Source organism: Perognathus longimembris, chromosome 5, assembly GCF_023159225.1.
Source record: "Perognathus longimembris pacificus isolate PPM17 chromosome 5, ASM2315922v1, whole genome shotgun sequence".
NCBI lineage: Eukaryota > Metazoa > Chordata > Mammalia > Rodentia > Heteromyidae > Perognathus > Perognathus longimembris.
In genome coordinates, this window is record NC_063165.1 from 82,611,725 (window position 1) to 82,627,003 (window position 15,279).

At 42.3% G+C, this 15,279-nt stretch overlaps 1 protein-coding gene across 2 annotated transcripts in view; it reads right to left on the minus strand.

Moving 5' to 3' along the window:
* Kcnab1 (potassium voltage-gated channel subfamily A regulatory beta subunit 1) overlaps positions 1-15,279 on the minus strand; it is a 213,403-nt gene that overhangs the window by 21,504 nt on the left and 176,620 nt on the right. For both annotated transcript variants that reach the window (XM_048347221.1, XM_048347222.1), the window contains exon 8: positions 5,005-5,091. In XM_048347221.1, coding sequence (XP_048203178.1) covers positions 5,005-5,091 — 87 coding nt within the window. The remainder of the gene's footprint in view (positions 1-5,004; positions 5,092-15,279) is intronic.

Below are 15,279 nucleotides of genomic sequence, written 5' to 3' on the forward strand. Positions count from 1 at the left end.
GTGGTTCGTTGGAGACAAGAGTCTCATGGACTTTCCCGTGTGGGTTGGCTTCAAACTGCAATCCTCAAATCTCAGCCTTCTGGGCATGAGCCATTGGCACCTGGCTGCAATATTTACTGAGTACCTACTATGTGTGGCTCATGCTCTGTTAAACTGGAGAGTGTGTGGCCAGATAACGTAGCCACTAGGCCACGTGTGGCTACTGGTCCAAGTTAAGCTATCCACACTGGTTTCAAAGATTTAGTATGAAAAATGCAAAACTATTTTATCAATAATTGTTCATGGTGAATACATACTGGAATGTTAATTTTTTTATGAAAGGGGCTAAATAAAGAAATATTGTTACAATGCACCTCATCTACTTAGTTTTTTCTTTATACATGTGGTAAGAGGAATATTTAAATTGGACACGTGGCCTGCATTGTGCGTCTGTTGGGAAACACTGTTACACTACTTGTGAAGACTTTTTCTTGTCATTATTAGGTTTCTTAGGACAGGTTGAGGCCCTTTTGAGAGAAGATAATACAAAGTAAAGGCAGAGGGAAAGACTGGGAGAGAGCAAGGGAAAAGGAGACATGGTTCAAAATGACTGGTACTCATTACCTGACTCATGCAATTATAACCCCTCTGTATATCACTTCCACAATGACAATAACAATAACAACCATAATAATAAAGGAAAGGCAGAAAGGCTAACCTATTGTGGCTCAATGATACTGGTAGGTTTTAGGTGATTAAATATTTGTTATTTACTGGGCCCTGTATAATAATTTGGGGTTCTACAATGTTTTATGCTTCTTGGAATTTTTCTGAGTTGTCCTTAGATATTCTAGAGTTATGACTATTTGCAGATGACTATTTGCATAAGGCAATGCTATAAAAGATGACTTAGGAAGAAACGAAGATGTATAGACTTCCTGATAATTTCCTGATATTGTCGAAATAAAACAAAACTAACTTTAGTCTTATTATATTTTATTTTTTGTGGTACTGAAGTTTGACCTCATGACTTCACAGTGTCTAGGCAGATGCTCTACTGCTTGAGCTACAGATTATTGTTTTTTTGTATTTTCTTATTTTTGAGATAGAGTCTCCCCTCCACCACCTTTCCCAGTCCTGGGACTTGAACTTAGAGCCTGGGCACTGTCCCTGAGCTTCTTTTGCACAGGCTAGCACTCTACCACTTGAGCCACATCTGGCTTTTTCTGTTTATATGATATGGAGGAATAGAACCCAGGGCTTCATGCATGCTAGGCCAGTGCTCTACCACTAAGCCACATTCCCAGCCCCTAGGCAGGTCAGAACTATGATCCTCTTATTTATATTTCTTGCTGTAGCTGGAATGACAGGAGAGAACCACCATGTCCAGATTTTTCTGTTGAGATGGGGTCTCAAAAACTTTTTGCATCGCATAGAATGCCCTTGAACAATGTTCCTCCCAATCTTTGCCTCCCAAGGACACAGAATTACAAATGTGAGCTACTATGCTTGGCTTTGCTAATCTTTTTCCTTTCCTTTATTCCTTTTCTTTTTGAAATTAAGGAATCTGAGTTTCTTTATGTCTGTACTAACTTTCAAAAGGGAGGGAGGGGATTAAATAACTTGAATGACTAAACAACTTGAAACAATAACTATGATTAGTAATGGAATAATAGTTAATGACTTGGAGATTCTCAGAGATTTAGTTTGGGCAATGAGTGGTAAATAAAAGAGAAAACTTAACTTATAAGGGTTTTTTAAAATTGAAAATTAGTTGGAATGTATATTAGCTTGAGCTCACTGTATGCTCAGATCAGCACACTTATACAGCTACTGGATGTAGAATGGGAGAGCATCCTCTGGGCTGCTATTCATGTGGTACCCATAGGGCCTTCTTCCTGTGTTCAGCTCTGTCCTCCTGGTGGCTGGACATAGCGGGAAGCAGCCCACACCCCTGGCCCGGGCCCTCAGGCTCATGAATGCCGAGTCTGCACACTGCTACAGGGCAGTGTGACTTCTGTTGCCTCCGACCTTCTCTAGCTAGTGAAGATTTTGAAATACACTCTGGGGATTTATGACAATGACAGAATTAACGAGCTGAGCTTCAGAAAGCACAAGGAATGGTCATTGATGCTCCTGGGAAAACTGTGATCAGAGGAAAGAAGTGGGGTGTGGGTGGGTCTATCTCTGTGGTTGGGAAATATGCTGTTCTTGCCAGGTAGTGTAGAAGAAGCAGATGGCATGGCAGACGCTGTGAAGGAAAAACGGCCTACCATGAGGTGAGCCAGAAAAAAGTAAACAAGAAGGATGGAGGAAAGAGGTAAAGAGCATCCTCCTTGCTGTCAGGGGTGGCTTCCTCCCTCCCCCAAATGCCCTCCGTACCCCACTGGGTTACAGATTGCAAATGAAATCTCTCTTGCTGATCCCATTGATTGTACACTTGGAATTCACAGCTACTCCGCGGCTAGGATTTGCTGCTTGTCGGTTTGTTTCTGGCAAGCACGGAAGGAGGAGTGGAAGGCGAGGATGGTGTGGAAACCTGGTGCCGATCCTTTCTGAGAGCGTGGGTGCTGCCCTCCTCTTTTTCTGGCTCAGTTGGAAGTTGGATGAAGCTCCCCTTGGCTTATTTTAGAAATGCTCCCAATTAACATTGAGGCGTGGTACAATGCACACGCATGGGAATGGCATTTTAATCCTGTTTAAATGGAAGTGATCCCAAACATGTCTTAGAGACCACCAGCATGGCACAGACCTGACCCGTGACCATGGATGGTGTGGTGTGTGGCTGGGGAGCTCTAGCAGCCCTAGGTTATCAAATCCTCCCCCCCCGCCCGCCTCACCCACCTCTCCTCACCAGCACTGATGTGGGCTGACACCCTTATTGGGAAGCCCCGAGGAACGGAGAAGTTAGCACCTGACGTGGAATAGTTAAAACCAATTAAAAGTGATCTACGAGCTCTGGGGTCTGTCATGCTGATATGTACAGACTTAACATGTGAAAAACAGCACATGCTGGCCACGCTCTGCTCTACCACTACAGTAGACAGAAATGAATTCGTTCAGTGGAGCCCGCAGTAGACTGCTTGCACTGATGAGCAAGGGCAAGGTATGGTGGCTCACTGTGTGACCCCAGCTACGTGAAAGCTAGAGATCAAGAGAATCATGGTGCACGTCCTGCTCAGACTAAACGTTAGCTATGTATCTCCTCAACACTCAAACCAGAAGTACAGGCACGTGCCTATAAATAGGGGTAATACAGTCCAGGTTAGCGTGGGTGGGAAATCATAAGATCCTCCCCCTCTCCTCAAAAAAAGAAGAAACCAAGCAAGCCAGATGCCAGTGGCTCACACCTGTAATCCTCGCTACTCAGGAGGCTTAGATCTGTGGATATAGTTCTAAGCCAGCCCAGCAGAGAGGTCTGTGAGACTCCTATCTCCTATTAACTACCAGAAAAGTTGGAAGTGGATCTGTGGCTCAAGTGGTAGAGCCTTCGCCTTATCACAAAAGTTTAAGGACAGTACCCACTGAGTTCAAGCCCCAGGTCCTGCACAAAAATTAAAAAGAAAGAAAGAAAGAAAATGAATGAAAAATCATGCAAGAAAATAACTAACACAGGAAGGGCTAAGGATGTAGCTCAAGCTGTGTAGCAAGGGTGAAGCTCTGGATTCAAACTCTAGTAGTACTCCACCATTTGAGCTATGCCTCTGTGTCTGGCTCTTAGCTGATTAATTGGAGATGAGAGTCTCAGGTTGTCTGCTCTAGCTGGCTTTGAACCTTGATTTCCAGATCTCCTAAATACCTAAGGTTAAAGGCATGAACCCCCAGTGCCTGATCATAAGCATTTCTTATTCAAATAAAATGTTTATGATTTGTTTTATCAAATACTTGGTATTTGCTTTGATAAAAACACATTTTCATTGATGTTTTCCAATGATGATACTGCCTTACCGTTAATCCCTAATTTAGTCAGAATCAAGAAATCAGAAAATTAGACATATACACATATATGTAATGTATATGATATATATCATGCATATATATTTTTTCTGTAGTGGACAAAGTGATAAATGGAAAATATAGTTTTCATAAAAATTTTCCATGGTCAGAAATGCAAACTAGAAAATTCATAAGTACTTCAACCAACTTCTATAACGACATCAAAAGTCAATCTTCACAGAACATACTTTATTCCAAAATCTGAAACTGTGTTTTGAATCATCAAAGACACAATTACCTTCAGTGTAATTTCATGTGGACTTTTATTCTTACTCTTTGAAAATGGATAATCCATATTGTAATATAAATCACAGATACTCAAGATATCCTCCCCTTTTAAGTTCTTTTCCTCAGATATCTCCATTCTTATTCACCTCAGGGAAGTGACATAATCCTGTGATTAAAAGCCTCAACTAACGGGAACATTCTTTCTGGTAGTCCTCCAAAACCACCTTTATTCTCAGTCATCCAGTAAGATGAAGCCAATCTGGTTTTGGGAACATTTTGAAAGCTTCCTTGGGGAGAAGCTTAAATCATGGTTCGACCTCAGTAACAGAAAAGAAGGTAGATGATGCAGCTCTGTGGAGATCAAAACAAACTTCAGAGGAGTCTGACTTTGAGCCAGTGCCGTGGAATCTCACTCGCAGCACCACTGAGCCCTGGCCAGGCAGAGGGGGAAAACAACCAGACCTGTTGTGGATCGGGAAATCCCTCCACAGTTGCTCTATGATAACCAAGTTAATTTCACTGCTTTAGGTGATGAAATCACATAAGTGGTGAGATGAACGAACGAACCCTGGAATCAGCACAAGCTTAATGCTTTCAGTGGATTACAGACAGCACAAGTCAGACTAGGAACAAGAATACAGAACACCGGCTTTCAGGACCAATATTCTGGCTAAAAGATACCACAATTTTGGCTCTCATATTGAGCCAGATCAGTTTGACTACATTTCATTTCCTACCATGACTATAATACATACATACATACTCACGCTCGACCCAATCATTCAGTGATTGTTGCCTCACCTTCCATGGGAGTGTTGCTGTCAGGGCGATTTGCAAAGACCACGTCCACGTAGTCCAGCTGCAGCCTCTGCAGGGAGCCCTTTAGTCCTAGGGACAGAGCAGGAAAGTCAAAACAAAACACCCAAACTCCCAGAGCCCAGGGGTAAGCACTATTAAAAAGGACAGAAATTTGACTTCCTTCAAGACTTTGCTTCAGGCAAACACTGGATTTGTTTCAGAAACACAACTGAGGGGGCAGAGCAAGGAGGCAGCTTCCAGGATTCCAGGGGTCATTTCCCCCCGGAATTGTGTGGTTTAACACCATTCACAAGTGACACTGCCTTCACCAGAGTTAAAGAAAACCAATAAGAGGTCAGAAAACCTGGTCATAGCCAAGTAAGAAAGCAGATAGGCAGGTGCCAGTGCTCAGGCCTATAATCCTAGCTACTCAGGAGGCTGAGATCTGAGGATTGAAGTTTCAAGCCAGCTTGGGCAAGAAAGCCTATGAGACGCTAATCTCCAATTGACCACCAAAAAAAAAAAAAAAAAAAAAAAGCAGAAAGTGGAGCTGTGGCTCAAGTGGTAGAATGCTAGCTAGCTATGAGTAAAAAAGCTCAGGGACAGCACGCAGGGCCTGAATTCAAGGCCCAGGAATGGCAAACAAATACTCCGACCAACAAACAAACAAAAATCCTACCAAGGAATAAATTTAGCTGAAAAAGTAAAAAATCCTGAAATGAAAGTTATATAGCCTTGGTAAATGAAATGGAAAGGACACAGAAAAAAGTGGGAGGACTGCATGTGGTCATGGTTGAAAGAATCCATATTACTATAATGTCCTATCTGAAGTGACCTATTAAAATAGGAAGAAAATTATTTGTAGGGGTGGGGGTGGAGTCCTAAAACTCAAACGGAGATACCTCTCCCTCTGAGATAGCCAAAGCAGTGTTGAACAAACAGAATAAATTGGGAGACATTTCATTACTTGACTCCAAAAGACACTTCAAAGTTGCTGTGATTGTTAGGGTTTGGATCTGGGAGGTCCCTCAAGGTCTCCTGTGCTGAAGAGATAAATGTTCCTTAATGAAATCATGTTTAGAGAGGATTGGGTTGTGAGGGCTCTCACTGCCCCCGTGGGTTCATCCACTGAGTTGATTTCTGTATGAAGCACAGGGTATAATCCTGAAGGGATGAGACCTACGTGGAAGAAACAGACCACTGGGGAAAAGAAGGCTGATTGTGTCCCCAGTGTCTCATTCTCCCGCCCTCTCTCTCTCTGCATCACCAGCCACCACAAGGCTATCAGAAGTTGTTGCTCTGTCATTCCCTCTTCATTGTGATGTTCTGTCTCACCACAGGCCAAGAAGGAAGGGAGCCAAGTGTAACTTCTGTAACTCTGAGGCAAAGCCATCTATCCTCTCTGATTCAAGTTGTTTTTCTTAGGTATTCTGTCACAGTGAAAGAAAGCGGACTGACACAGTAACCACACAAATACCACCCCAGCATAGAAATAGACACATTGACTACTGGAACAGAATAGACTGGAAGCAAGTCATACTTTTATTCAACAAAGTGCTAAGGACATACACTGGGAAGAAGAGAGTCTTCTCAGCAACAGTGCTGGGGAGAATTGGATATCCACATGCAGAATAATATAGGAATTACACCCTTTTCTCTTACTAAGTTAAAAAAAAAAAGCAACTCAAAATGGATTAGAGGCTTATATATAAGACCAGAACCTATGAAATTACTCAAAGAAAATGGAGGATGGAGGAGTGCTGCTTTCGAACTGTGGCATAAACAAAGATTTTTAAAAGTAAGACTTGCCAAAACACAGGAAACAGAGGGAAAAAATAAGATCATATCAAGCTACAAAGATTCAGTGTTACAAAGGAAATGATCAACAGATTAGAAACAACAAGAACAAGAGAAAGTGTCAGCAAAATCAACATCTGAGATGCAGAGTATCTAAGAAACTGAAATACTCAATAGCAAATCATCATTGTCCTCAACATGATCATCATCATCATCTAACTACGAGATGAACAATGGACTAAAAAATCTCAAAATTAAACATGCAAGTAGCCAAGAGGTATGTGAAACTGTGCTCATCACCACTAAGCATGAAGAAACACAAGTGAAACTCAGGTTGAGATATTCTCATGCCAGTCAGAATGGCTGGCACCAAACAGACAAATGCAAAGTACTGGTGAAGAGGTGGAGACAGGGGACCTTCACACACTGGGAGAGGGTCTAAATTAGGATAGCCATTATGGAAAGCAGCGTGGAGCTCCCTTAAAAAAGTTCCCTTGGCCCATTCCCCTTTCCTCTTCACTGAGAATGGAGTCCCCAGTGGACAGCTGAGCACCCAGCCCCACTTCGTGGCCTTCCTTGCATTTGGTGTGGTCATGTGATGATGCTCTAGCCAACGAATAGAGGTGTATGTGCCTCAGAGCCGTGACTCGTGTGGCCAGGTACAGAAACAGAGGCTAGAGTCACAGTGGCTTCTCAAGGGCTTTCTCATCTTCATGGAAGACACAAATTGATATTTATGTTTTGAATTACTTTTGAGCCTATAATGAGACGGAGATATACTTATTGTAAATTAAACTCATTAGATTAGTACAAATCAGAAGAAAATGACTGCCCTGACTCTATTTATTATACATATGAATTTTAATAAATTCACTTTAATACAAAGTGGAAAGCAAATGAAGACTCTGCTCCATATTTTACTCGTGTTATCGAATTTTACAGAACCTAAAAAATATAGCTGAGCTACATGCTTCGTCTTTTGAGAAGAAACAAGAACACTAGCTGCCATAAAGACCTAATATGAATTATGAAGGAGAAAGTGAGGGCCCAAAAATAAAATCCTAGGTTTCAGCCCAAACTAGTTGGTCACATTCCTCAAATTAATTAATTTTAGTAAAATTAAAACATCCCTAAAATAGAAGGTATTATAGAAGACATTATGCAGCTCAAAGCAGGGCGGTGTTCAAGAATAATTTCTCCCATTTCCGCAAGACGTGGCTTTTTCTCATCAGCTTCTTTAGTTCCTCGGGAAGACTGGAGATTCTTCTCTTTTTATTATAAGCATAAAATTAATTGCCTGTTAAATGAGGTTCTTATAAATTTAAATTTGGCTCACTTAAATTTGATTTTCAAACTGGTTTATTGGACAGTCACAATTACTTCCTTGACGGGAAAATGAAGTGCTTGAATAGAAATATTTTGCACACATTGAAAAAGGGTTGTCTGCAGTGGCATTTGTTCAAAGCCTGGAGGAAGAGATTGAGGGCAGACAGGTGTTATGAGGTCTAAACCCTGCTTTTCCCAAACAGCCACTCAGGGTTGAGACAGCACCAACTATCTCAAGAGAGGGCTCCCGATTTATGTTACCTGGAAAAGCATGCGGCTCTGAGCCATGCATTGTAAGGCAGAGCCAAGCAAACACTCAACAAGGTTGGAAAGGCTCTGATCATGCCTAAGGCATAACCAATCAAATATGTCACAGAGCTCCAAAGGTCAGTCCTCTGCAAGGGAGCCTTTGGCCTTTCTGTGTGATTTCATTCTGCCATCTGAAGTGGGACTAACAAAAGTAATGGCTTTCAGAATTGCTCCAGGGATCGCTGCGTAAGACATTGAAGAGAAATATAATGTGGTAATTATACCAGGGCGTTCACATTTAGGAGAAAGAGAGTCGCCCTTCTCTGGACTCCTTGGTTTGGAGAGGAGCAGAGGTATCAGGTTCCAGTTCAGCCCTGACACAGGGCACCAGGGCCTTCCCTTTTGAGGACGTTCCCTACCGCACGTGCCTTCTCCGAGCAGCCTTTTGTAGGGGGAGAATAGCTTGGAGAAGCTACAGGTAACTCGGCCCCATTGTGGCTGACGCTTAGGATCTAGACTGAGTTATTCCTAGTCCACCCTGCAAGAATGCTTTGAGTCCCAGTGGGATCCCCAGATGGTGCCCGATTCTGAGAGTAAAAGATGTATGAACACAGCCTTCATCTCTGAGGATCCGACCTTGCGCATTGAGGGCAGGTGCTGGCTCAGGCTCATTGCTCAACGTCATAATGCCGGCCCATCAGCAGTGACGGGGGTTTGATGAAAAGACTAGTCTCCTCTGATTCTCCCTTCCTCCCCCCTCCGCCCCTTTTAAGGTACGGTCTTCAGTGTGTTCCAGGCTGGCCTAGAATTTGTGACTCTCCTGCCTCAGCCCCCAGAGTGCTGGCATTATAGGCATGTACCACCACACTGGGCATGGGTTACAAACTAACTATTCTACTCAAGGCACTCAAGGAAATTGATCTGCCAAATTCTAACATTGGCTGGGTGACTAAACAGAATTTTAGGGTTTGAAATGACTCTGGGATTCTGGGTGGATGTAACAGCTGTATTAGTACAATTTCTTCTTCCTCCTTGTGAATCTAATGAGAACATTATACTAGCTGGATCTAATTCAGGGACTTTGGGCTCACAGAAGAGTTCTTTTATTGGGTTAAAAGAAAAAAAAAAAACCACCAGACTGCATTTGAAAAGGCCTAAGTGACTCCATCTTAAAAATCTAAGCTTGCTCTCCCCTAAATCAGGAGGTTTACACAGAAAGCGTGCACAAAATATTTTTTGAGAAAAACTGCTGAATGTCTCAAATGGAGGATGTATGTGTTAGATATAAACAGGGATTGAAGTTTAACTTTAGGAATGTGGTTTAGCCCTCTGCTAACAAAGTTTAACTATAGCCCTCTGCTAACAGAGTTAACTATGGCCCTCTGCGAACCAAGTTAACTACAGATAAGATTAGCCTATTTCCCTCTGCTTGCTTAGTGTGATGTATTGTTAACCAACATATGTCTGACTGTGTGGAAGTTTCCCCAGATTGCTTAAGAGTTGTTTGTTTCATGATATAAAAAGACTGCTAGATTGTGACTCGAGACCTTTGAGCATCATCAGTGGAGGTCCGAGCTAGCTCGCAATAAACGCCTCTTTGCTGTTTACATTGGTCTTGGTCTCTGGTGTCTTTTTGGGGGTCCTGAACTCGAGTAAAACACATTATGCACAAGCCAAACTCTTTTAATACTCTGCAAACTAGCTTTATTCAAATGGCCAAGGTCACCCTGCATGTAATTGGCCTGAATTCTGCATGAGTTGCACTCCTATTATCTAATGGTGTTTCTCAAACATAACGCGCATAGGAAGTAACATGCATAGTAAATAAGGTCAATTTCAGCACAGGAAAAGTCCCATCGAACCCCAGGATAGATATTTATAAATGTCTTCAAATTTTACCTTGGGTTTAACAAATATTATATCTTTGTCTTTTACAAAATTCAATTAACTCTCTACTTTCAGCTTTCCTAGAAATATCCTGTGAGGCTTGTACTCACGAGTCCTGGAGTTCAGCCGAAATCATGAACTGCAAAATAACCCTAGCAATAACCATAGAATAACACGTCACCTCAATCTCAAAAGTGTCAAATTTTGTGTTAAAGTTTGAATCTGGGTCAACTTGGATTTCAGCTGAACTGGTTTATCCAACCTAAGAGATTGGTTCCTAAGAGAATTCCTGACTTAATTAAAGGAAGAAGAAATCTAAGGCATTTCTATTAAGTCAGATGAGGCCAGAAGAAAACTGGTTTAGAGAGAGAAAAAGAATTGTGAAGTTATCCACGTGCATTGGTAAACATGAAGATGATGGAGATTTCATGAGCGCGGTGGCAGAACTTCTCCATTCTTGTTTATTTTAAAAAAAAATCTGATTTTCAAATCTTTATGGCTTCCACCGTGAATCGTTTTTTGGAACCTCTCTCCTTCCCAATCAATTAGCTTAAAAGGAAAGGAAGGGAGAGGGGCCCGTGGCACAGGACGGCAATGAAGACCACGGCGTCCAGATGGAGAAAACTTCCATGATGATGCTGGTCAGCTCAGACCCACGGCCGGGACGCCTCCCACGGAGGACCAGAGCGCTTGGCCCGGACCTCGCCAGAGACCTTCCTCACACCCCCCTGCCCTCTGTGGAAGAGCATGGGGGCCCCCCCTGGTGGTCTAGGACCCACTCTAGGACCACGCGGCCCCCGCGGCCCAGAAACCCAAACTACTTAGGGACAGTGGGGGGGGGGGACCATCTCCCCGCAGCGCGCGCGCCCTACAGCATGCAGCTCCCCCGAGGCCGGAACCCAGCGCCCCACCCTTGCAGGAATCTGCCTCTCCGAGACTCATGCTTGTCCCAGAGACCTGAATGCAGCCCTTCACAGTCCCCGACCCAAGGGGACGCCAGTCTGGGACTCCAGTGGGGACAGTCTCCCCCGACAGCTCTGTGGGAACCTGCCCCTTCAAGGCCTACATTTGTCCTCATTCAGGTCTCAGGCAGAGGCAACTTCCCATTAAAGGATAGTGGGATCTTCCCCCTCCCTTTCCGCTTTTCCACCTCCCCCCTCTGCCTCCCTTCCATGTAGTGTTCAAAGGAGATCCAGGTGCCTGAACACTCAGGCCAGGGTGACCTCCCCAGTTCCACTAGTGAGAATCTGCCTACCCTAGACACAGATCCAGGCCAGGACCCTGGACTGCTGTGTGCCACATTACAGGACCTGACACTGGGCCTAAACCTAGGCCAAGACACCAGACAGCCCTGCACACCACAGAGCCCTAACAACTGACCAGGACACATGACACTACTGGCACCACCCAGAGCTGAAAGGGCAAAGTCTGATAGCGATCCATCCAGTGAACCACACATCCAACAGGGCACTCCACCACAACCTGAACCATCTCAACAGTCCCTGAACCCGAACATGTACATTTCAATGAAAGATTACAAACGTCATGAACAAGCAAGACAACACACCAAATCCCAAAGCCACAACAGTCCAGGGAAGGAACTCAGTGGGAGTGAAGAAGAGATAAAGGACATAAGAACCATTAAAGTAATGATAGAATTGGCTGACAAAATGAAAAGGATATGCAAAAACAAACAGAGGAATGCAAGGAAGAAACGACAAATCATATACATGTTACCTGAAAAGATAGAGTGAGAAAGAACTTCAACAAAGAACTTGGAAGCATAAAAGGTTCAATGTCCTCATTACAAACCACAGTTTAAAAAGCATAACCACGGGGCTGGGGATATAGCCTGGTGGCAAGAGTGCCTGCCTCGGATACACGAGGCCCTAGGTTCGATTCCCCAGCACCACAAATACAGAAAAAGGCCAGAAGCGGCGCTGTGGCTCAAGCGGCAGAGTGCTAGCCTTGAGCGGGAAGAAGCCAGGGACAGTGCTCAGGCCCTGAGTCCAAGGCCCAGGACTGGCCAAAAAAAAAAAAAAGCATAACCATTAGAATAAGTGAAATAGTAAACAGGGTATCTGGACTTGAGGATAAAACAGGAATTAGAACCAAAAAATACCGAAGGATGGAAAAAGCAGTCAGAATGTAGCAAAGGGAAATCTAAGAATTGGCAGATTCAACCAAAAGATCAAATGTACACATAGTTGGGATCGAAGAGAGGAAAGAATTAAAAATTGAAGGTACTGGAAATCTGTTTAACAAAGTAGTGATGGAGGGCTGGGAATATAGCCTAGTGGTAAAGTGCTCGTCTCGTGTACATGAAGCCCTGGGTTCGATTCCTCAGCACCACATACATAGAAATAGCCGGAAGTGGCGCTGTGGCTCAAGTGGTAGAGTGCTAGCCTTGAGCACAAAGAAGCCAGGGACAGTGTTCAGGCCCTGAGTTCAAGCCCCAGGACTGGCAAAAAACAAAACAAAACAAAGTAATGATGGAAAAACTTCACCAATCTCAAGGGAGAAAAATCTCACCTATCTGACAGGCATACAGAACTCCCAGTTCATAGGATCCAAGAAGAAATACTTCTAGATACATCATAGTGAAAACACTAGACTTAAAAAACAAGGACTTAATTTCAAATGTAGCAAAATCAAAGAAGGAGCTATCATAGAATGGAAAGAAGACCAGAATCACTGTGGATCTCTCCACTCTCAATGCAAGGAGAGCCTGGGGTAGTATAATTCAAGTCCTGAAGATCAACAACTGCCAGTCGTTCACAATTGACAGTGAAACTAAAAACTCAAAATCCAGGAAATCAACAAAATGGCAGTCAACACGACACATCTTTTCATAATAACCTTAAACATTAATGGTCTTAATTCACCTACCAAAAGAAGATGAGCAGCAGACTGGATCAAGAGATAGTATCCATCCAAATGTCGTCTCCAAGAGACCCATTTCAGTCAAAGATAAAAACAAATTCTGAGTGAAGGGATAGAAAAAAGATCTTTCATGAAAATGTATCCTGTAAGAAGGCAGGGGTAGCCATATTTATAACTGATAGAATAGACTTTTCATTAAAATCAGTACTAAGAGACAAGGAAGGCCATTACATATTAATAAAGGGATCTTGAAGAGAAATCATAATGGTCAATATCCATGCACCAATGGACCACTTAAATATGTTAAAAATTACTTTTGGACTTACAGAACATGATAGATCCCAACACAGTAATAGTGGGAAAATTTAACACTCCACTTCTGTCAAAGGACAGGTCAACCAAACAAAAGATAAGCAAAGAAGCCTCTGAATTAAATGACACCATAACCCAAATGGACTTAAGAAATATCTACAGCGTATTCCACTCAACAATGATCTACTTCACATTCTTCTTAGCAGCCTATGGAAGAGTCTCCAAAACTGATTCTATCACAAGACACACAAAGAACTTCAGCAAATACAAGGGGATTGAGATAACTTCTTACATCCTATCTGAGCAGAGCGGAATCAAACTAGTTCTCAACAGCAAAACAGATTGCAGAAAACACTCAAACCCATGGAAACTAAATAACACACTACTGAATGACATGGGTCACAGAAGAAATAAAGGAAGAAATCAGAATGTTCTTGTAATTCAATGAAAAAGAAGACACATCACATCGGAAGCTCTGGGATACAGCAAGAGCAGTGCTGGGAAGAAAATTCATGGCTCTTAGTGGACACATAAAGAAAACAGAAATCGCTCAAGTAAATACCCTCATGATGCAATTAAAACTGCTAGAAAGCCAAGAACCAAACCCCAAACTACTAGATGGACAGAGAAAACAGAGATTAGGGAAGAAATTAATGAAATAGAGAGTGAAAAAAAATGATACATAAAACTAATGAAACAAAAAGCTGGTTATTTGAAAAAAAATTAATAAAACTGAAGGTCACTAGCAAGATTGATGAAGAAAAGACACCATAGGAAATATTGCAATGAACTTCCAAGAACCCCCAAGCACCCTCCAAGTTATAAAGGGCTACTTTCACAATTTATTCTCTAAAAAGAAGGAAAACCTAGAAGAAAGAGACACATTCCTAGACATAAAACTTTCTACACAGAACCAAGAACATATAAACTACTTGAATAGGCCAATAACACACAACGAGACTGAGGAAGTAGTCAGAAATCTTCCAACAAGGAAAAGCCTAGGCCTAGATAGATTCTCAGTTGAATTCTATTAGACTTTTAAAGATGAACTAACACTCCTCAAACTTTCCCATGAAGTAGAAGTACAAGGATCAAGTCCAAATTCATTCTACGTCACACCCATCCACAAACCAGGCAAGAATCCAACAAAGAAAGAGAACTACAGACCAATTTTTCTGATGAACACAGATGCAAAGCTCTTCAATAAAATACAAGCAAATAGATTGTGGAAACAAATTTTAAAAATCATGTTATGACCAAATGGGCTTCAACCCACAGATGCAATCCTGGTTTAACATATGCAAATCAATAATTATAATTCATCACATCAACAGAACCAAAGACGAGCACCTGATCACATGATGCAGAAAAAGCCTTCTACAACACACACTATCCTTTCATGTTAAAAGCTCTGGAGAAGCTAGGAAGAGAGGAACATTTCTTAAAATAATAAAGGCTATATATGACAGACCAACAGCCAACATCATATTGAATGAGGAAAAACTAAACCATTTCCCCTAAAATCAGGAACAAGGCAAGGATGTCTACTCTCCATTCCTCTTTGATATAATTCTAGAGTTTCTAGCCAGTATAATAAGGCAAGAAAAGGACATAAAAGGTATTCATATAGGGAAAGAAGTCAATCTATCCCTGTTTGCAGATGACATGATCTTATACCAAAAGGACCTACCTTGATCCCCAAGCCCTTAGAGCTGATCAACCACTTTGGCAGTGGCAGGATAGAAAATTAACCCACAAAAATCAGTAGCCTTTCTTTATCCCAACAATGTATATGCAGAAAGGGATATCATGAAAACAACTCTA